This window comes from Pithys albifrons, chromosome 5 (assembly GCF_047495875.1).
Source record: "Pithys albifrons albifrons isolate INPA30051 chromosome 5, PitAlb_v1, whole genome shotgun sequence".
Taxonomy (NCBI): Eukaryota; Metazoa; Chordata; class Aves; order Passeriformes; family Thamnophilidae; genus Pithys; species Pithys albifrons.
In genome coordinates this window covers 52723365-52746462 of record NC_092462.1, presented here as the reverse complement: position 1 = coordinate 52746462, position 23098 = coordinate 52723365, and the positions used below count along the sequence as shown (strand labels likewise).

At 39.9% G+C, this 23098-nt stretch overlaps 1 protein-coding gene across 5 annotated transcripts in view; it reads left to right on the top strand.

Moving 5' to 3' along the window:
- Positions 1-23098, top strand: part of TBC1D1 (TBC1 domain family member 1) — a 111055-nt gene that overhangs the window by 6878 nt on the left and 81079 nt on the right. For all 5 annotated transcript variants that reach the window (XM_071556647.1, XM_071556648.1, XM_071556650.1 and 2 more), the window contains exon 2: positions 1396-1911. In XM_071556647.1, the coding sequence (XP_071412748.1) occupies positions 1495-1911 (417 nt within the window). In that variant the 5' untranslated portion in view covers positions 1396-1494. The remainder of the gene's footprint in view (positions 1-1395; positions 1912-23098) is intronic.

The following is a 23098-nucleotide window of genomic DNA, read 5'->3' as shown; positions in this document are numbered from 1 at the left end:
CAGTTTGAGATTATTATTACAAGGACAAATGAAGGGCAAAAACTTACGAGAAAAATACTGCTATTTTTGGTTGGTCTTATTTGTAGATGAACAAAGACAAGAAATACTGTTGCCACAGTAAATAGATGCCACTGACTAAATACTTGTTCAAATGTAATTAAAATGTTTTGTCAGGAGTTCTTGGTACTGTTCATGTTGCTTTTAATAGGTCTTTTCATAAGAAACTCTCATAAGACTGAGGGTAGTGTCCTGGTGTTTAAACGTAGGCGATTACAGGCCTGTCAACTTCTCATCAGTCTCACACAATGTAATGTAACAGCTGAAACAGGCTCAGTTAATGAGGAGTTCAAACAGGGTAGTATAACAAATGCCTATCTATGTGTTTTCATAGGCTGTATTTTGCAAAGTGAAATTTATAAATAGATGCAATTATTGGATTTTGTTATTAAAACTACTAATATATAATAACAGTAGTGGTAGTAGATGCTGGGTATAACAGGGTTACAATATGGATGTGTGTGACATGGTTACATTTGATATTTTAAGAAATGGAAATGATACAATATCAGTGTGGCAAACATTTAAGGATATCTATCTGGCTGACCAGTATTAACATGCAATCATGAATCATCTGTTTTTTCATGGGACACTGTAAGGATTGTTACTCATGACTGCTATCTGACAGAGGTATCAGCAGTCAGCTTTTTCAGATGACAGTGATTTTTGGGGTGTTATTTATTGCAAAACTCTGGTTGGTTATAACCAATAATCACTTGGCAAACTATACCCAAGGAAACAACTCCATGGTAGTAGCCAAATTCAAAGACATCCACCTGTGAACAGGAAAGTTAAGTTTTGGGGGGTTGTTTTGGTTTCTTTTTGGTTTTTGTTGGTTGGGTGGGGTTTTTTGTTTGGTTTGTTTTTTCCTTTGATCATTTTGTTTGTGTTTTTTCAGATGTGAAGGTGTCTTAGCAAGCACTGACTTCAACTGTCATGAAGGTCAGAATAGCTCAACTGAGTTCCTTCTGTGATAACAGGATTGAAATAGGCTGGTGTGATCCACATGTCCCTGCCATGAAACAGATACAGGCTAGAAAGAGTGTGCATTTTAAAGTTTAGTTAGTCATTATATGTTTAGCTAGGGTCATAAAGCAACTAAATCAGGACTACATATTTTCCAAGCAATATATTTATTGCACTTATGTTTGTTGGACGTGAAATAGTAATGCGCAATGTAGAGAGAGGGAACTTACTAGATAGATCATGGCAGATGATCAGTTTGTCTCTTCTGATCAGTTCTCTTCTTCTGATGTTAAGCTATTAATTATTTGTGTTATTGACAGTTTGTTTTTAATAGGGTTCCAGCACCTACATAACCATTTCTTTTCCTTTCAGAACTCTTCTGTTCTTTAACCAAAGGAACCATCCAGATAATGTCACTCCATGGAACTGAAGTACTAGTGAATTAGTCCAAGTTCCCTAAAGGGCAGTAAAATGGAGCCAATAACATTCAAAGTTAAAAAATGCCAAACACCTAGTGATTTCTCAGCAAGTTTCAGCCTCCAGCTGGTTGGTTCTCTCCCAGTGCATTCCCTAACCACCATGTCAATGCTGCCTTGGATTGTGGCAGAGATCCGGATGCTCAGTACAAAATCTTCCAAAGAAGAACCTGGCGTCAGCCAAATCCGACTTTATGTTTCACCAGCGAGTTTGCGATGTGAACCAGACACAGGGAAAATCCAGCAGTGGGATCCTTTGATTTACTCGAGTTTGTTTGAATACAAGCCACAGCATGTCCACAAACTGATTCACAACAGCCATGATCCAAGCTACTTTGCTTGTCTGATAAAGGATGGAGCAGCAAATCAGCAAAGTATCTGCTATGTATTTAAAGCTGATGATCAGACAAAAGTAAGTAAAAAAAAAAAACAAAAACAAACAAAACCAAAGGAAGCATCCCCGGAATTACTTTTGTGCTTTCGAATCCTTTCACTACATTGTAAGATCTTAAGCTTGTAATTACAGTTAGAGTCTGAATCTCACTTACTGACAAGTGTCACTCTACTTGATGTTAATAGTTCAGTTGAATTTGAAATGCTCAGTATGTGAAGCGAAAGGTAAGTTTCCTACAGGATCGGGGCCTAAATTTCATCAGCTTAAAAAGCACTTTAGTTTGGGATATGGGCTGAAATCTTGGCGCTCAAGGCAGTGAGAGTTTTTCTGTTGATGTCACTAGGGATAGGATTTCACTCTTGAGTCACTGTGAACTTTATCTAATCCTGTACTCAGACCTCTCAAATTTCTGTTTTCCTGAATTGAGATCTATCTGACTGGGAAACAGAGATATCTCCTTTCTGAGAAAGAGGAGGGTCTGGGGTGGAACCTCCGTATGTAGCATATCTCCAACCACAGGACACTGTGGAAACCTCTTCCTAGTTCTATAATCCACAAAGCCTGGCAGATGGGGTTGGAGAATGGGAGAGAGGCACAGTCTCTGTGACTCTGTGACATGGAAGCTTGCTGCTGTGTGGTGTGAGAGAGGAGCTGGGTGTGCATGTCTCACACTAGGTGGTATTTGTCTCAGTCTGTATTTCATAAGAACCAGTTGTGTCCTTTCTGAAAAGGTGGAAGGATTAAAATTGTCAGTCTCTTCTGTTTGACAGTAATGGGAGACAATAATGCTTGTGAATGAGTAAAATGAGTAGGATTTGATGCACGTTTACTGTGATCTACTGTGGACAAAATGGTGATGTATCCTTCACCTCTTGAGTGCTGACTCTCGTTATGGTGTTGGAAAACAGCATGCTCGCCTGACTCACAGGAGATGTCCTGCTAAAGCACCCTGGGGGTATTATGTGAATATACACCACACATGGGATTTATGCCAACCTGCCCAATAGCAAAACACTATAGAGTTCCAAATCCACGGTTTCAAGCTTAGGGCTCAAAACATATGGAAACAGCTTTAGTTAAATCCCCTCAGATAAAACGGCAGTTCTGGTAAATTAGAAGGCAAATATGTTGTAAATCATAAGTGTTCAAGTGAGAAATGCTGTAAAGTTAAATGTAGAATACCAAGTTTATGTATCTAAGAGCAGAAATAAGGAATAGATGTTTCAAAACTTGGCATTGAATAGCAGTTGCTATTCAAATAGCATTTTGCAGTTTGTTTATGCACTTAATTTCACTTGTGATTTTCCAGAATTATGGTGAGTACATAGTGTGATCACTTCCAGTACATTTTCTTCTGCATTTTCTTTTGCAACAAAGGATTCAAGTACTTTTTCTTCATGTTTGATTAAATTCCTGAACATATTTAAAATGAATGAGAACAAAATAAATCTCAAGTTAAATTTGCAGCTGTGTCTACATGTTTTTAGAGACAACACCCGGAATTTTTGAATGCCTGTTTTAGATTCACACAGCTATCTGTCCTTTCAAAATCTACCCTCCACCTGCTCTCTTAACTTGCCTTGATTGCAAGGATTGACTCTCTTGACTTTTTTGAAGGCTAGGTAGACATCTAATCAGCATTTGTGGACCTATATTTTAACAAAAGGATAATAGAAATGCCATGTGTTCTTACCTTGGAAATGAAGCCCTGCCTCTTTTACTTAAATTCAGTATCATTTCCACCTTTTCAGTCAGTCCCTTATGCTTATAGGGGTTATAGGGGTTTGTTACTCTGCCCTGAATATTGTCATATAATGCCTTTTAGCTAATTGATGTTTGTGTGTTTATCAGGAGGAGTGAAATGATGTTACCTGTTTTGTGGACACCCAGCTTGAAAGCAGAGTGCACTGTATATTTTGTTACAAATTGAAGAAGCTGTTTGTTAAAAGCCAGTGAGTTGGCATGAAAATTTAGCATTAGGTTGCTGCAGCTTATGTTCAACTTCAGAAGAAACAAATTTTCGAAATTGCACTTTCACAGCCTCTGTGACTCTTGTGCTACTACTCTTCTTTCTGAGTACTCTTTTTTTTTTTCCTATTTGCTTCAGCTCTGTGAAAGAGACACAGCAGTACAGATAGGTTTAGTCACAGAATTTGCATGTTCATAACAGCTCTTTGCCCAGCAATCTTGGATATCCAGACATGCATGATAGTTGCACTTCATCTATTTTTATTTCAAAAAACCCCAACAAACAACTGAATAACAATTACAATAATACTGTAATCTGCAAGAACCACAATTCTTTGTATCTACATATAGAAATCTATAGCAGGGCTATATTTGACAAAGAGATCTCAGAGGAAGTAAGGTCTGACTGAGGATTAGAAGTAGAATGTACTTCGTGACTTTGCAAATAAGTTCTGAGTATATCCTCACCTTAGGATAAGTAGAAAAAAAGAGGGCAGAAGTATGTCTGTGGGAGAAGTAGAGTCTGTTAAGCCAAAAGCAGGTGAGTAGAAGGTTAAACAGTGAAGGCCTTTGAAGAAGAGGACAAGAAACTTGAATGTCTTGCAGACAGAGGAATAGCACTAGAGGTGGTAGAAAGTACAGGAAACCAGGAATGGTCAGGCTTTTAGCATCAGCATTGCAGGTAGACTGCAGTCCATTAACAATAGTTGTATTTCTTTATTTATACAAATTGAGTGAGAACATATGCCTGATTAGTGAGGGATTATTTTACTCGTTAATATGAAGGAATTTTGTTAATGGGTGGTATTTTTTGTTGGGTAATACTTAGCTCAGCTCTAGAGTTGATGGAGGTGTGGGAATGCATGCATTATCTTTCCTTGAGGTGAATATAGGGCTGTTGGATTCATCATTGCTGCATTACCAACATACCCACTTTGGAGAAGAAATCGGTAGATAGGTACTTAATACTAAGTAATGTCAGGGTGCTTTGCAAGGAATTCTTTGTTCTGCTCCTTGTTAGCAGTGGAAGAAAAGGCAGTGCCCCACTGTGGTCTTTGCCTTCACTCTAGGATCTTATATAATTATTTCCATTGTATCATCAATGCAATGTACGGCTCACTTTCCTTGATGTGTGGCAGTAAGTAGGGATGGATAGATGACATTACTGGCAAACAAGCATGTGAACACAGGAGATCATTCCACTCAGTGCTAAAAAGATGGCTTTACACTGCCTAGGAATATCTTCTCTTTGGATTAGAATCTCCTTTCTAAGCAGATTTGTCAGACAAAGGATCTGGAGCCTTCCTTTCTTCTTCACGCATAACCTCAGTAAGTTTCCATTAGTTACAGGTAGTGGAGTTTCTTATCCCTTTACCCTCATTCTGAGGAGGTTCTGATGGGACCTCATGATTGAGTAATTTCTGCCTGAGGGGGGGGCTGAAGCATTGATGCATACTCTTTATAGGTGCTCAGGAATGGAGCAGGATTCAATGATACTGCCTGCAGGGAGTTTATGAAGGCTACTCGTAGGTCATAGATGGGGCTTATATATGCTGTGGTGAGTAATGGTGGTGAAAGCTGAGGAAAAATTAACTCTCCACTAAATCTGCTTACAAGACAGTTCCTTTGTCATAACAGTGCAGCTTTGTTGAACATCTTGACAAGAGTGCTTGGGTAATGTAGGAGTGTGATGGCTTAAATGAAAACATACATGCTACCAGCCTCCATATCTCCCCAGTGACCTGGTCTGATGTTCTACAAAAATGTGATGCTATTGACATCACTGTTGTTGAAAACTATAGACTTTAAAAATTATTGGTATATGTCCCACACTTGAGAAGTGGTTGTTCTAAACTGTTTGAAACTGTAGGTGAAATGTGCCATTTTCATCCTAAGCTCATTCTGCCCAAACACAGCACTGCTTTCCTTCTGTAGGATGCCTTGCACATTGTTCACTCCAAGAAATGAAAGAGTTAAATAATGAGAAGCTAATGGCATACTGTCACAGAGTATCCCTCTCCAGCAGATGTGAAGTAGCCAAAACATTACAGAGGAAGAGTAACTTCTGTTCTTATTTTCAGTTTGGAAAAGTAATTCAAGGCGTCATTATGTTGATCTTTCCTTGGTGTATCTAATTATTTGTTTTACTTAGGTATGTTTAATCTTACTTGATGTATGTTTTGGCTGGCAAATGGAACACTGGTCACTAGTTTATCTGATTAATGCTCTGAGCTAGTTTAGATTTAAGGCAAGTTAAGGTTATACTGTCCTTTATTATACTTTTATTTTTTTTGTAAATAAATAATAACAGTTCTAAATTTAATGGTTTTACAGAAGTCTGAAGCAAAGAGGACATTCAGTACCTCAGCCTTTTCCACATCCTGCGCTCCATTCAGCAGCAGGCCCACATTTTCCCTAGTCTGTGTTTTGTCACCTACATAGCTATAAAAACCTTTTTTGTTGCCTTTGACATCTCTTGCTAGATTCAACACCAGGTGGACTTCAGCTTTCTTAACTTTGTGTGCCTGACAGTGTCTTCATCTCAGGTTACCTGTCTCTGCTTCCACCTTTTAATGTCTGAGTTTTGCCAAGAGCTTCCTGTTCATCTGCAGGCATTTTTTTCTTGTTCATTTGGATGGACTGCTCTTGAGCTTGAACAAGGTGATCTTTGAATAATAACCAGTTTTCTTGAATCCTCTTCCCTTCAGGGCCTTTATTTGATGGTACTTTTTCAAGTTGGTCACTGAAGAGGACCAAAATATGATCTGAAGTCCAGGGCCGTGATCTTGCTTTTTGCCCTGCTTCTCAGAATCCTGAAACCTGCCATCGTATGGTCACTGCAGCCAAGGCTATGCTGGATCCCAACAAGTCCTTCCATGCTGATAGGTATGAGGTCCAGCACAGCACCTCATTGATCACCTCCTCTGTCATTTGGGTCAACAAGTTGATATCGAGACTCCCTGAGAACTTGCTGGAATGACTATGCCTTGCTGTGTTTTGCCTCCAGCAGATATTTGGGTGGTTGAATTCCCTCATCAGGATCTACTAATGTGAGGCTACTTTGAGCTGTCTGTAGAGTGCCTTGTCTATCTGTTCTTTGTGGTCACAGGGTAAAATAAGTTCCTATATGCACGGTTAAGTCAGCAAACAACACTGTCACCCCTTTTTTTTTGTAGTGAGGCAGATGGTCAGAATGCTTGAAAGTTTCCCCTTTTTTATTCTGTGATGTGAACTGGAAGATTAAAGGATTTGAGGGAAAGCCTAGAAACTTAAGCCTGATGTCTTATAAGGAAAATATTTCTGTGGCATTGTCAATTACGAATGTAGAAGTAGAGTATGAAAAATCGTTGAGTTCAGATTTTGAAAGGGTTACATTTCATTGGGTTGTTTGTGTGGGTTTTGGTGGTCTTTTTTCCCCCACAAGAGTCTGGACACAAGTTGTCATAACAGCCTGTAATATATACTTGTGTTTACATGAGCAGTTAATGCTGTAATGGCAAAACACTGGATAGAACTGTTCTTTTCTGCTTAATAGAGAAATATTGCCTGTGATTTAAAAAGGATCACAGCTGCTCAAGACATGCTCAAGTCTATGTGATGTTTCTGAATCTTCTCTGTGTAGTCATCAATCAGGGACAGCTTCTGGCCCAAGCAGCTGCAGGAATGTTACCATGAGAATTGCAGTGCTTGTATGGTTGCAGCAGACCAGGACACCTGCTCAAGGCCTCAGTCTGCTGATTGACTTTGCTTGTGCCAAATCTGCCCCACAGCAGACACAGATAACCCTCACCTCCTTACACTGAGGCACTTTCTGAAATGCAGCACTTGCCCTGTTGTTGAGCTGTTCAGTTACAGCAGTGATGTCTTCTTTTGTCAGAGGTCTTCAAGATTTTTTGGCCCACCAATTGCTTTAACAGTTACTATGCTTTTAAACAACCTTCACCTACTTTCATGAGTTAAAATAGCTTATGCACTTAAGTAGATCATGCTGTATTACCTGGAATGCAACACTCTATTACATGTTGTTTATGATCTGATTATGTGCTGAAGAAGCTGGTTTCAGATAATCAACACTTAGCTTTCTGTGAGGCTGCACAGAGCTGATCTTGCAAGTGAACTTCACATTATTCATCTATAAAAGGAATGACAGAGGCCCAGTGAACTCCAAAGCAGTTGTTGTAGGGCTTAGCTTCATAACTGACGATTCTTACACAACATGTTTTCACAATAGACTCAAAGATACCGCCTCACTAAGTATCTCATTTTTAATGGCACCATTTCCCTTTCTTAAAATTCAGGGAAGATAATTTTAAAGATAGAGGTGATTGTTTTCTACTGTATTTTACTGTTTGATGAGCTTAGGAAGATTAAAACACAATTCTTCTTTTGCAAAAAGCATAAAATGCTGAAAAAAAATTAAGTAACTGGACTAATGTCAGTGCAAGAGAGAGCTTGATTTGGCTGTTTTCTGACACCTGTTGTTATGTACCTTTGGTCTTTTTGATTGAATCTATGTAATTGTAAACTGCTAGCACTACTTTTCGTTTTAGGACATACCTCCTGTCTCCCAAATGCTAACTGAAGAAATTAATGTAAAAAATGGAAGGGAAAAAATCCAACAGAACAAATGAAAAACCAAATACATATATGTGCACATAGATAGTCTGGTTTATAAAGTAGGTCAAAGTTCAGCTGTGTACATATTAATAGAGTATCCTGTGTAATGCAAACAACCAGCTGTGCTTTGGATACTCTCGCAATTAATCAAGCTTTATGGGCATCTTGAGCCTTGAGTGTAAGTGTGATGACTCCAACTCTATCCTGGGATCTGTTCAAAGGATTCATGTATGTGAACTCTTTTCTTAGGGGACTTTAATGGCCAATGACCCTCTCCCTAGCAGCGTGAATCCAAGCCTTCATGGGACATTTGTCAGACCCTAGGGTGACTTTGTGACATCCTGAATCATCTAAGTGCTCCTGTGTTCACCTTCATTTTATAAGAAATATTGTGTGATTTCCCTCAACTGCATGTGTGATTTCCACATGGAGGAAGTAGTTTGTGTAATACCGATGCCATTTCTTGACTTAAAGTCAGAGATAATGTCTGATCAAGCATGATGAAATTAATCACAGAGTTTGTAAAAAGAGTTGCCCATTCCCACTCTTACAGCAGCAGCAACATAAGAATTACATTTTCTTGTGTTTCTTTTGTCACTGTGACTTCCACAGTATAAGCATCTGTATCAAATGACATTGTTTGTTTTTGCTTAAATAATACTGAAAGTAACTGTGTTACTTGTGATGTCACATGAGCTTTATTTTAGGGTCAAGGTTATTTATTGTTCTTGACTTTTTCTGTTGAGGACTGTAGCAGAAATATAAAAAGTGGAACTGAGGCTAAAACATGATTAGCAGTTTTCTGATGGCTTCCCATCTGAAAACTAACCATTCCTTTTGTCTTGCAAGGTCTGATGCTTGTGGTCTAGCACAGGTAATTTGAGCCACAAATATCTAAGTATCTTCCAGAGTTTTAGTAGAGTTTTCTTCAAAAACCTACTGATCACATGGAGATGAGCTTCCTCACATATCTCCAAAGAGAAAAGCTCACTCTCAACATCTTAACCTAGTCTGAGTAAGCATAAGTACTTCTACTCTGATTGCTGATTTGCACATTCCCACCTTTCCCCCTATTCTTTACACTGGTATTTCAGGGCAATTTAAGTAGTCCAAAGGAAAAGCGATAGAGTTTCAATGAAATCAGCATTCTGATGTGATCAGAGAATAGTTTCACATGCACCTTTGTGCAAGTCAGGGAGAAGCAAGGCCATGCCATTTAGAACATCTGAAACTGGGCCTCAGATCCCTGATTCATTCAATCTTAAACTGCAGTGGAGTTTTAATTCTCTATTTCTGTGGTTTCAACCACACTATGGCACTAACTTTCTGGTACTCATCCTGTGCTTTATTTATTTCATTTTCACAGCTGGAATGATTTTTTTCTGCTTTGCTGAGCAATACCTTCACCAAGAAGTAAGTTAACCTTCCGTGACCAATTGCTTAAATTTTGCAGGAGTTTGGTGGTGCTGCATTCTTCAAATTTGATTGAAAAACTCAAAGGTAACTTAGTGTGAAAGATGAATGTGAACATTTGTGTTTGGTAAATCCACATGTCCTAGTTTAAGGGAAACCAAAGAGTTACCAAGACCAGAGGAGAAGATTCCTCCTCAATAACCACATCACCCTTTAACAGGCTTAAAAAAACCCAACAAACATCACTATAATTAGAAAATGTACATAAGAAGGATAGCTGTTCTTAACTCTCTCTATATATAAAACCATAAACAGACCAGAGCAAACTACTACCCCACCACCAAAAAAACCAACCCCCAGAAACAGTGGGTTCTTCGTGGTGCAATTATATTTATGGACAGTGGCAGTGTCGCACCTTGGCTGGCTGTGAGGTGAACTCTCAGTCTATTCTCAGCGAGGCAGAGACAAGGGGGTGTATGACTCACATGAGACAGGATGGAGCCTTTTTCGTGGGGAAGAGCAGACTCTCTCCTTGTCCTTTGTTCAAAGAAGGAAACACTGGGAGTTGAGGAGTGGTGGTCTTTCCCAGAAATCTCCTTGCAGTCAAAGTCAGTCCCCAGGAAATGGGACTGCAGCGTATTCTGAAGCAGTTGTGACCCTTCTCTCTCTTCTCTTTCTCTCTCTCTGAAGCTCAGGATGCCCAGAGATGGAGGGGGGGGGGAAGGCAAAGAGTAGAGCCAGAAGAAGCTCTCACCAGCTCAGCAAACAGTGGCTTCTTCCCAGCAGCTGCCCAAATCAAAGTGAAGCCAGCACACAGGAAAAGCCTTTTGCTTTCCCAGGTACTGGTAGTCTGTTCCTCACCTCTGCCCCTCCATTAAGTTGGAATCTAAAGTTGTCAACCACTCCTTTGTTCTCAATCCTGGCACTTCAACTCCCAAAACCTTTGTGTTGGTAGTGTGAGAAAAATTCCCTGAAGGAACCCTCCCCCCCACACACCTTTCTTTCTTTGAACCTTTGACACCACACAGTTCTCAAAGTACAAAACAGGCCTTCAATTGAGAGACCATGCATCACCGGAGCACTAATATTAAATTCCCCAGCTTCACAAGTGTAACAGTAACAAAATAGGTTACAGCAAAGTTACTCAGCTCACCATACAGTAGTTTAGTAAAGTCTGACCTCTGCAAATGTGTTGAATTCAAGACACACAAACTGAGTGGGTCCCCTCATCGCCTTGCAGCCTAGTCAGTCCTACAGCTTCAAACAAAGGTGCAGCCAGCAGAAAGTTCTGAGTAAGTAAAACAAAAATACCAAATGGAAAAAAAGGTGTTGTGCCTGTGAAAAAGGTCTGAGAGAGAAAAAGAACGAGTGTAGAAACCCAGTTGCATATACAGAATTAAGAGTTCAGAAAATACGATTTTATTTATAGCAACATTGCATATAAGCTGAATGCACAGTACTATAAAGAAAAATAATTAATTATAAAGGAACTCCAATATATTTTCTGGAGTTACCCATTGCTGTGGCTTGCTGGAGTTAATTTCAGACTAGAGGACATCTGGAAGTTTGAATGTGCCTTATTGATCTCCAAACACATGTTGGAAAGTCTAATCTAGATTTAATAGATGGGTTTTCTTTTTGTTTATTGAATTAATGCTCCTAAGTAATATGAAGTATGTGCAGTTGTAATGTTTTAAAATTAATTTTGCGGATACATGGTGCAATGATAGTTGTATGCAATTTGAAGCCAGAAAGTACATATTAGAGGGGGGAAAAACCCAAACTTGCTCTGAAAGAGAACAGTTTTTATTAAAAACTCAGTCCTACCTAATACAGTGCTAGCTTTTGTAGCACATTGTACAACAGCATGTTGAGAACAGTGTAATTTAGTTAGTGAATGTGGGAAGATAGCTTTTGACAAATACATGGATAAACAAAGGCTGTATCTGTTATGTAGGTTACTACAATCTCTGCAGACAGACTTAAGAACAGTTCTGGCACAAATCACATTGTAGGACTGGGTCTTACATCAGTCTTCTTTCTTCAGGACTTGTAAAACCAAAACCTTTCTATTTTCTGTGCTTTGCAAGTTTATTTTGAAAGCTTTGGTTTTAATGTACTTGGACCTACTTAGACATGGACATTCATGTTTAGGCACTTGTATTTTCTTCTTTTCGGATTCTAAAATGTCTCTAAAGCACAAATGCAAGCCATCCACATTAAAATATGAAAGTGTGAATTCAAAAATTATGATACTGAGTAAATCACCTTCCTGAAATAGCTCCTTATTTTCTCAGGCAGTTGGCTTTTCTTTTAGAGCTTTGCCTTCCCTGGGCTTACAGTTATGCTGTGCCCCCAAGGTCATCAGATGGGGGCTCTTTGACAGTAGTGGAGCAGAAGAGGCATATATAACTGATGTATTTACTTTAGCAGCACAATCTCATGCTGTTATATGTCAAAGTGAATAATGGTAGAAAATCACTGTCGTAAGATCAGTGCTTTCCCTTGCCTGATGTAGACACAGTTGTTCTGTATTTCTGTTTTTTTTTACCCTCTCTGTGGACATCAAGTTATGGGAATGGCTGTGGGAAATATTTCCCTAAAGAATGATTTGTGTGGCTGGACAAATACAGGCTTAAATGGATATGTGTGTCTGCCCTAAAGGTTGATCATTGAGGATCTGATACAAGGATTGAGTGGATAATGCCAGTTTATACTTGGTCTGTCCTTTGGTATGAAATTGCTGGTTCATGTGGACTTCTCCTTTCATTCCCACCCTCCCCCCACTTTTCCCAGAGTGACAGTAACTGAGATCTATTGCTGGTCATAAAAACAGCTTTGCCCTGGTGATTCCTCATGCATTGGGTTAAGTTCGATCCTTCTGCATAACTGATTAAATACTTTTAATTTGCAAGCTTCTTATTTCAACCTTTAAAACAACCTCACAAAACTAATTTCACACATACAGAATATACTTAAAAATTGTATTGTTCCTAATACTGATGTACTGGGGCTTGTTGAGTTGCTTTGTTGCCTGTATGCTGTACTTCTAATCATAACATAAAGAACTTGCACAGGAAGAGAGAATAAAAGTTAAATTTTTTTAAGTCTTAATCTGGTATTTCTGGAAGCTTCATTCAGTACAAAGGTGTAAAATACAGCTTGCAGCTAATAGCTGGTGGTATGTTTTATACCCGAACCTGTGGCTAACTGAAATGGAGATGTTTCTTTGAGAGCCCAGAAAGCAAATTTTACATAAATCTTATTTCTGAGTCATTGGTTCTGAAAACGTGTATGCACTTCAAGTTACAGAATCACAGAATATGCTGAGTTTGAAGGGACCCATAAGGATCATCAAGTCCAACTCTTAGGCCTGCATAGGACCATTCTCAAGAGTCACACCATATACCTGAGAGTATCATCCAAACTTCTTGAACACTTCTTGAACTCTTGTCAGGCTTGATGCTGTGACCACTTCCCTGGAGAGCCTGTTCCAGCACCCAAACATCCTCAGGGGGAAGAATGTTTTTCTGCTATCCAACCTAAACCTCATCTGGCTTCAGGCCATACCTTTGGGTCCAGTCACTGGTCACTATGGAGAAGAGATCAGTGTCTGCCCCTCTTCTTCCCCTCACAGGGAATTTGTAACTGCAATGAGGTCTCTCCTCACTCTCCTCTTCTCCAGACTGAACAGACCAGGTGCCCTCAGCTGCTCCTCATATTGCTTCCCCTCAAGGCCCTTCACCATCATTGTTGCCCTGATTTGGACCCTTTCTAATAGCTGAATAACTTTCTCATCTTGTGATTCCCAAAACTACACACAATATTCAAGGTGAGGCCACACCAGTGCAGAGCAGAGTGGGTCAATCCCCTCCCTTGACTGGCTGGCGATGCTGTGCCTGATGTCCCCCAGGACATGGTTGGCCTTCTTGGGCACTACTGACTCATATTCAATTTGCCATCAAACAAGACCCCCAGGTCCTTTTCCACAACACTGCTTTCCAGTATCTCATTCCCCAGTCTATCCGTAAATCCAGTGTTGCCCCATCCCAGGTGCAGAATCCAGCACTTCCTCGTGTTGAACTTCCTATGGTTGATGATTGCCCAGTCCTCTAATTTGTCAAGGTCTCTCTGCAGGGCCTCCCTGTCTTTGGGGGAGTAAACAGCTCCTCCCAGTTTTGTGTCATCTAGAAACTTAGTATCCTTCCAGTCCTGTGTCCAAGTCATTTATGAAGATGTTGAAGAGCACAGGGCCCAAGATGGAGCTGTGCTTGGACCCCACTAGTGATGTCTGCAGCCTGAAGTCACTCCACTCACTATTACCCTCTGTGCTCGACCCATGAGCCAATTGCTCACCCACCCCATGATGTGTTTATCCAGCTGTGCTGGACAGTTTGTCAGAAGGATACTGTGAGAGACAGTATCAAAAGCCTTACTAAAATCCAAAAAGATTACATCAATTGGCTTTCATTGATCAGCTAGGTGGGTTACCTTGTCATAGAAGGAAATCAGGTTAAATAAGTAGGACTTCCCTCTCATGAAGCCATGCTGGCTGTGACCAATGACTGTGTTGACTTTCAGGTGTTTTCCAGTACTTTGCAGAGCAATCTTCTCCATAAGTTTGCCAGGCACTGAAGTGAGACTGACAGGCCTGTAGTTTCTGGAGTCCTCCTTCTTGCCCTTCTGGAAAACTGGGACAGTGTTTGCCTGCACACACCCAGCTGGGACTATTCCGGATTCCCAAGACTGCTCAAAAATCATCAAGAGAGGTTTTGTGATGACATGAGTTAGCTCTTTGAGGATTTTGGGATGAATCCCATCATGCCCCATGGATTTGTAGGGATCAGCTCAAGCAGTAGATCCTGCATGATTTCAGGGTTGATAAGGAGTTGGTCATTCTCACAGTCATGGTCCTGCAGCTGAGGGCACTGAAACTCCCTGGGTCCATCATCCATGTTGAAGATGGAGGCAAAGAAAGCATCAAACACCTCTGCCTTATCTCTGTCCCTGTCCTCATCCTCTGATGGGATGATGATATTTCTGTACTGCCTTTTGCCATTCATCTATTTGTAAAAACTCTTTTTATTATCCCCCATGTTTCTGGCCAGCCTCAAATCCAGTTGAATTTTCTCCCTATGGTGGGAAGCAGAATTTCTGTCTTCTTCCCATGCTTGGTTAGCACCTAAAATACCAGATACTTTATTTTGCTTGTTTTATCCTCAGATTTTTTTCAATGACCATTATGTTATTCATATAGGGAAAAACAGTTTCCACTATCTGTAATGAATTAGTTGAGGAAGATTTTTAATGAAACAGAACCACTTTTAAAACCAGACAGCAAGAAAAATTATACTTAGATTAGCATTCAAGACTGTTAACATAGTTGGTTAAACACCATTATTAGGAAAATTGGGTTTCTTTCCTTCATTAAAAATGCAAATAGAAGTATGACATAGGCCTATGAAGCAATAGTGTACTAAAGTCTTAAGAAGAACAAAGCATGATTCATGACTTTTGATTCTCCACAGACTATGAAAACTATGTTCTTATGTGCATCTCCAAGTACAAATAGTGTTGGTCCCTGCAGAGATCTCTAATTGAAGCTGTATCTTGGGCAACATTTCTGGTTGTGTTGTGACGTTCAGGCCACCTTAGTTTGACCTGCAGTCCAGCAGCAATGAGATGCTGTAATTTTCCTGATTTAAATATGTATTTCAAAACGGCACAATAATGGGTGATGACACACTGGAATGTAGGCACTCTGATTCCCAAAGCAGGACTTGGGATTTAGGAAAGAAAGCAGTTGCTTCTGCAGAGCTCTCTGCAGTATTTCTGCTTTTGTGGAGCACTGTACAGCATTCCTACCAGTAACATTTTCCTACATAGTCAGACCTTTAGGAATTTTTTCTAATTGCAGGAAGAGAACTTCATTGTTCTTAAAAGGAATTAGTCCCCAGTCTGTCCCTTTTTTTCCCCATTCCCTTCACAAGTTTGCAGATTGACCAGGGTTTAAGATGAGGTGTTTAAGTGCCACTTAGTGGCTGTCCAGAGCAAGTGTAAGGTACTCACAGCTTTCCATTAGCAGTAGAATTCCTCACCCTAACATGGAGATTCTAAAATTGGTTGAAATAAATTGAAAGACCCTGAAGAGCTTTCAATAAGAATTTCAGTACTGTCATTCTCATGTTACTTCTTTTTCCGAATTGTCCTGTTGAAGTTCTGTTTGGGTTCTCCTAATGGTTTTGTGGAGGTTTGTTTTGCTGATTGTTTTTTTTTTCAAATGTTTTTGTAATAAATGCCTGTAAAAATGTCAGAACATGTTGATGTTTTACTATACAGTACAAGAAACAACAGTAAGTAAAGTCTGTAGAAGTGTTTCTGGAGTTTCTTCTTAGATATTAAAATTCCCAAACCAAGATGTACTTAACTGGGGTTAGTGTTTGACATCAGCTTCAGTTGCCCTGAGCAGAGTATCTGATAGATGTGGAAACACTAGTTCTCAGTCACATTGTGAGCTTTTTTATAACATGCTTGTATGTGCCTAAGGACAAAAGTTTCTCTTTAGAAACTTGTTGGGCTTATGAATGTTCTTTACATGTATGTTACTAAGTCCATACTGAACTAGATACATGCAGGGGACAACAAACCTCAGAGGCATTGCCTGTGTGCAGACTTCCTCTTTACTAGGAGATTTTCAGTGGGGATTATTCAGGCATGCTTCAAGTTTTTCTTTAAAATGAGGTTGTCTTTTTTTATCTTCTATTTCAGTTTTTGTATTTAATAGACTATCCATATGCCAGCTAGGATTGGAAGAGTCAGAAAAGTTCCCAGGAATCTCAGACAAAACACAGATTTCTAATTACATTTCTAGTTAAAGGTACAGAACACAGACTGTCAAGGTCTTGGGATAAATTCTTTCACACAAGTTGAGACTATGCACTTCCAACAAGCCATAGGAAAACTGCATATATGACAAATTTTCCTTAGCCAGATAACCCTCAGTGAGCTGACTTTTACACATGTACATTTGCATGGGCATGGCAGCCTCTTCTGGAAGTCTTGATGCCGGCCTGAGACATCAGCTGAATTAGTCTTCCAAGTCATTGTCTTGACTGGAGCTGTAAGTGAAATCAAAGCACTTAGATGGAGATGACATTGTGAACCTCTAATGAGAGAATGTAGTGATTGATTCTTATTTTTTAAGCTCTTGTGGTTTGGCTGCATATTACAGCTTTTTGCATATTAGAGGAAAAAATGGGAAAATTAATTAAAGCTGGCCTATGTTCTACTCATAAATTATAACTGAAACCAATGGGACATTTGAGAATTTAATACATCCTGGATTTACAATCCTTACTGATATCTTTATTGATGATCTGGATGAGGGGATCAAGTGCACCCTCGGTAAATTTTCAAATGACACCAAGTTGGGTAGGGAAGTTGATCTGCTGGAGGGTAGGAAGATCTGAAGAGAGATCCAGGTGGTCTGGATCAATGGGTCAGTTGTATGATGCTCAACAAGGCCAAGTGCTGGGACCTGCACGTGGGTCACAATAACTCCATGCTACAGGCCTGGGGAAAAGAGGCTGGAAAACTGCCCAGCAGAAAAGGACCTGGGAGTGTTGGTCAACAGCTGGCTGAACATGAGCCAGCAGTGTGCCAAGGTGGCCCAGAAGACCAATGGCATCTGGCTTGTATCAGCAGTAGTGTGGCCAGCAGGACCAGGACAGTGATTGTCCTACCATTTTACTTGGCACTGGTGAAGCTGCACCTCAAGTACTTTCTTCAGTTTTAGGCCCCTTTTTTGAGGAAGACATTGAGATGCTGGAGCATGTCCAGAGAAGGGCAACAGGGTTGGTGAATGGTATTTAGCCCTCTTATGAGACTGGCCAAGAGAGCTGGGGTTGTTTAGACTGGAGAAAAGGAGGTTCAGGAGAGACCTTATCACTCTGTACAAGTGCAAAGTTGTAGCAAGGTGGAGGTCAGTCTCTTCTCCCAGTTGACAAGTGGCAGGCTGAGAGGCAATTACCTCAATTGCACGAGGGGGGGTTTAGTTTGGATATTAGGAAAAAATTCTTCACTGAATGGGTTGTCAGGCATTGAAACAGTCTGCCTAGGGAAGTGGTGGAATGACCATCCTCGGAAGCCTGCAAAAAATGTGCGCATGTTGGCATCTGGAAAATTGGTTTAGTGGTGAACATGGCAGTGTTGGGTTAGTGGTTGGACTTGATGGTCTTAAAGGTCTTTTCCAACCTAGGTGATTCTATGATTCTAAGAGACCTGCTCAGCTGACTTCTGAGATTTGCTTGTTCTTTTGGGTCTTTGTGCCTGTGAATGTATGCGAATACGTGAGCTCAGGCTCACAAGTTGCAGTGGTATCTGAACTTACCAGATCAGTTCAGTAAGAGTTCAGATGTTTAGCCGTGTGCAGGTTTCTCTTGAAATGCCAGCATTCCCTATTGGTATTAAGATATACAGGGTGGAGGAAATGGCAGAATTGATCCATAATTATTTTGCTGTAACTATTTTAAATTTATTTATGTATTTCAGAATTTACCTCACGTCAGACAGTATTTTGGGCTTTATTCCTGCAAATATGCATGCATTTCTGAATTTTACCTACTCCACGAGTCTTGCATGAAATGATGCAGCTATATCGCATTCTTTGTGATAAGACATAGTCAACAAAACCTGTGGTGAGGGACTGCATTTGGTCTGAGTGGATCTGTGTTTGTGGATAGCTGACTCAGCATGTAAAGGCTTCCATTGTTCTGGCAGAGGAGCGGAAGCGCAGTCAGCACATGTGGCTGAAATGTGCAGTGGTGACTTACAGTAGTATATCCTGAGCCCTTTGAAGCAATGCAGCTTTTTGAAAACCACAAAAGAGCCATAAGGACAAATGCTGCTGCTGTATTTTAAAAGTCTCAAGTTGCATGTTATGTTTCACAAATGTTTTTAGTGTGTTTGTAGGAATCAAAACAGAATTGGCTTAAAATAATATGGAATGTTGTTTGTAATGAAACCTGGAGCTGCAAAACTTCTGAATGGAAAGCCAAGTGAATTGCGGAAAAAAAATGTGTTTTTTTCAGATTGGTAGAGGTAGTGTTTGAAGCTTGGTTTTAAAGATGGTTTATTGCCATTTTGTGGCTTTTGCTGTAAATAAAAGACACTATGACTTAGCCAAAAATACAGAAAAACACAAAATGAGCTAAACCTACAGGAGATGTTGGGAAGGGCTCTGCTGCTGAGGCAGTGATCAGCAGTCCAGTGAGGAAATGTTCTCTTCTTTTGCCACATGGTGAGTGAATTGCATGTTATCTCTGAGCACTGGCCCAATGTCAGCATTTTGCATATTTGCTACTGATTAGCAGATAGCCAAAAGACTTCACTCACTAACAGTAATAAGGATGTTATCCAAAACATTGCCATTTCTGCTTCCACTGAATCTCTGGAAACCACTGAGAAAGTCATCTCATTTGCTTTGTTGAAAGCCAGATTTAATCTTTAGCATAGGCAGTGGGCTCCTATGCAGTTTGCATGAATGGGACAGCCACTGCCAGCCTGTGGTGTTAGGTCTTGCTGTTGTCTTTCATCAAAGGACTGGTGCAGAGCTAGTTTGGTGAAGTAGTTTGGTTTTGTGACTAATCTATGTATTTTGTATTCAGAAAAAAGTTTCCCTATAATTTAGCCAAAATAAGTGACCTCTTCTTCACCACAATATCTTTTCAGAAGCCACCTAGACAGGCTTGACTGAGTCTTTAGATAGGATGAAATCCAGAGGATTCTTTAGTATTTTGCTTTGATTGATCCAGATGAATCATTTGTTGAATCTTGTATCATGTGGAGGTGCCATAACAGTCTGCTGTTTCAATAGACACCTTTGTTTTGCTATGTTTTGTTACAGCTGTATCTAAGAACAAAAACATCATTACTTTTTGAATTCACATCACAAACAATGCTCTCACAGTAGTTACTTTCTACTTTTTTCCTATAATACACTGTAGAAACCATCTAACCTGGAATGAGAAAGGATGAGACAAATACTTCAGGCATTCCTAAGAGTGAAAACTAAGTAATAAAGGTTAAACTTGTGGGCATTTTTAAACAAAGGCCAAATAATGGAAAGTGGTAATTACTGTCAGATATATTTTTTCTTGCATTTTTTCACCTGAATTTATGAAGACCTTGTTGTGTACAGAGAGGAAAGAGAGAAATGAAACTTGTAACTGTGAATGTGGACAGAGGGGATAATTAATGAGAAGAACTGCCAAAACATGTCTAAGTACAATTCAGAGGGAAAAGCTTTAAATGGGATCTGCTTTAAAACCAACCACCACCAGAGTTAACACAAAAGCAAGAGGAGAGACCAGTTCTCAGCTAATACAGTTGTGGCTATACCCTTAATGCAAATTCTTGTGAGAAATAATTTAGTGATGACACATTTGTAAAGACTCAAAAAATACTTACAGCCATTAAACATAAAGAAAGCTGAAAACATAGGAGAGTCAGAAATAGTCCTCTTTTGAGTTAACACTGCACCCTCCTTTTTTCTTAATATTTCCTTATGTCTCTTATCTCTTTTATCTCCAAATAACTTCTTTTAATGGAGAGAATTTGTTGGAGGAAAAATCATTGGGGTATTTGTGTATGTGTAAATATACATAGGACATCTGTAAAATGGAAAGATCATCTTTCTGACGATGTAAACTTTAAGTTGTGGCTTTGAAGTATTTTAATTGCTACTATTTAAAAACAGCCACAAATATCTTGCTAATATTTTCCATAATAATATGGAACAGTTCATAGGAATGAGGGTTTTGTTTTGATTTTTAAAAGATCATACACTTAGATAAGATTGTGTCAAGTGCTACTTACTATTTATGCAGTACAGATGTTATTCCCTGTCCTTGAATTTTTCCATTTACCCAAAATGGATATATAGTATTTTTGGAGAGACAGTTATCTATGCAAGCCAAACTTAAAATACTAAAATACAGAGGCTCTGTTTTTAGAAAGTTGAACATCCTGAAGAATAAATGCAGCTATTGTTCCTACTAAATACATATTTTTTTGCAAAGTGAGCAACACAGTGACCTTTTCATTTACACTGAAGAATTTTATGCATTACCAAATGTTTTTATATTTGAACACTTAAGCCTCACTGCCAACTGTTTCCCAAAAGCCAAAGAGTGCCCATCCCTCCTTCCCTCAAGGCTGGCAGCTATAATATCCATATTAGAAATGAACTAAAGCAGGGAGAGAACAGATGTGAAGCATGCCTGAAAGTCATGTAAACAGCAGAATCTGGAATTCATTAACTTTTACTCTATCTCCTAATTCAGTGTCTTCACCACAAGCCCACTCTTCCTCCCAGTCCCACTGAAGCATGTAGAAGGTTTCAGAGTGCATCTAAAGTCATGCAAAAGTCACTATAACAACTGCATGCAACAGGTTTGCAAGTTAGGTAGTGTGAAGTGATACACTGGTGATGGCTCTTCGGGCCTGTTGCAAATCAGGGTGAGAAGTCAGATCTCCTGGCTGACATCAGTATTTAATGTAGACTCAGGGCGAGGTGTGCATTGTTATTTTAAAGCTGTGGAAGGACACCAGTGAGGAAGGGGCAAATGGAAAAACTCCCAAGGGGGCAGGGTTGCCTCAGGAAAGGAGAAGAAATAATTATTTAGAAATAATATTGTTCACATTCAGAGAAATACGACTCTCATACTGCCACCAAGTAGCAGATACACTGTAAAACTATGAGCAGCACATAAGGAGGATCATTCTGCCTTGCTCTTGTCCTCAGTAGCTCTATGAAATAAAAGCAGACCCAGTTCTGTACTTCAGATTGTAATACTTTTAGTGTTCTTGTAAGGTTCCAAGTTTAAAGCCCTGAAACAGAAGTCATTTATTCATGTGCGTGCTCTGTACATCATAAATAGTAGCAGCAGTCAAAATTTCTCCTTCTATCATGCCAGTTAGTCTTTAGAGACCAATACCAGTATGGCTGTTGGTCATAATTTACTGGGCTTATGGCTAAGAACATGTGTTATCAAAATGTCCATGGCTACTCTCATAATGACAGAGCACATCATTGGCCATCCTTGTGAATTATCTCTACTTTAATCTGTAGAATTATAAGAAAATTAAACTCTGTTCTCCTTTCATGAAAACATGAAATGTATTTGTTATGGGTTTAATTTCAGAAATTGTAGCTTAGGTACAACCTGAGAACATCTGCTTTTTTGTTGGCCCCTCAGCCTTCTGCAGCCCTTTACAGATACAGAGCCAGCACTCAGACACTTATCAGCGCAGCATTAGGAGGTGATAGAGCCCTCTGGCCCCTCGCTGCCTTGTTTGCTTTGTTTGTACCAAACCCAGGGCTGCAGGATCACGCAGCCTGGGGCAGGGACCAAAACCGCCTTTTCTGCCTCAGTGAGCTGTGAGATTGGCTCTGCTTCTCCCCAGCCCACATGTATCGATGTCCCTCTTTTCCTCCTGTTTTCATTTAATAACAGATGAGCGGAGCAGTGTCAGCTCTAAACCCCAAGATGATTCTGTTGGCTCTAAGTGTGCAAGTATATGCAGGGCACTCTCCCAGCAGAGTAGCTGTCTTGGTTGAGAGTGTCTTTGGGCCAAGCAAAGAGTTGCATTTGGCACTTCAGCATCTAACTTTGAGCAGCTGAATTTTATTGGGAAGAAGTACAGAACAGAATGTATGCTTTCCTGTTACAATTTTGCAAATCTAGTTCTTCATATTGTTTCTATGAGGAGGTGGAAAATAAAGGGCTTTTTGTTTTGGGCCCAGTGGATTATATCCTGTGAAATTCAAACCTTTTTTTTCTTTCCTTCTTCTGTGCCCTTCCTCCAAACTGAGGAAAATTACTTGTTTGAAGGCAGCCCTACAGCCACTGAGTAGGGCAGTGCGTTCACAGGCAGTTCAGCTGGAGCAACAAGGGGAACGAATACCTTTCCCGGCTGAGTGGCAAGTAACATCCCTTGGCGTGCTGGAAACAGGCATCTGTCGTACAAGTGTTTTAATTTTCTACGACGGTCTGATTTCTGGAAGTAGAGCTGCTAGTGTATGATGTCAAATGCCATTAGCTAACACGAATGACGAGCCTGACTGGAAGAGCAGCATTTCACAGTGGTTTAAGATGATTTTTTGCGCGATCCTTTAATGTTAGGCATGACTTCGATGCCAGGATGT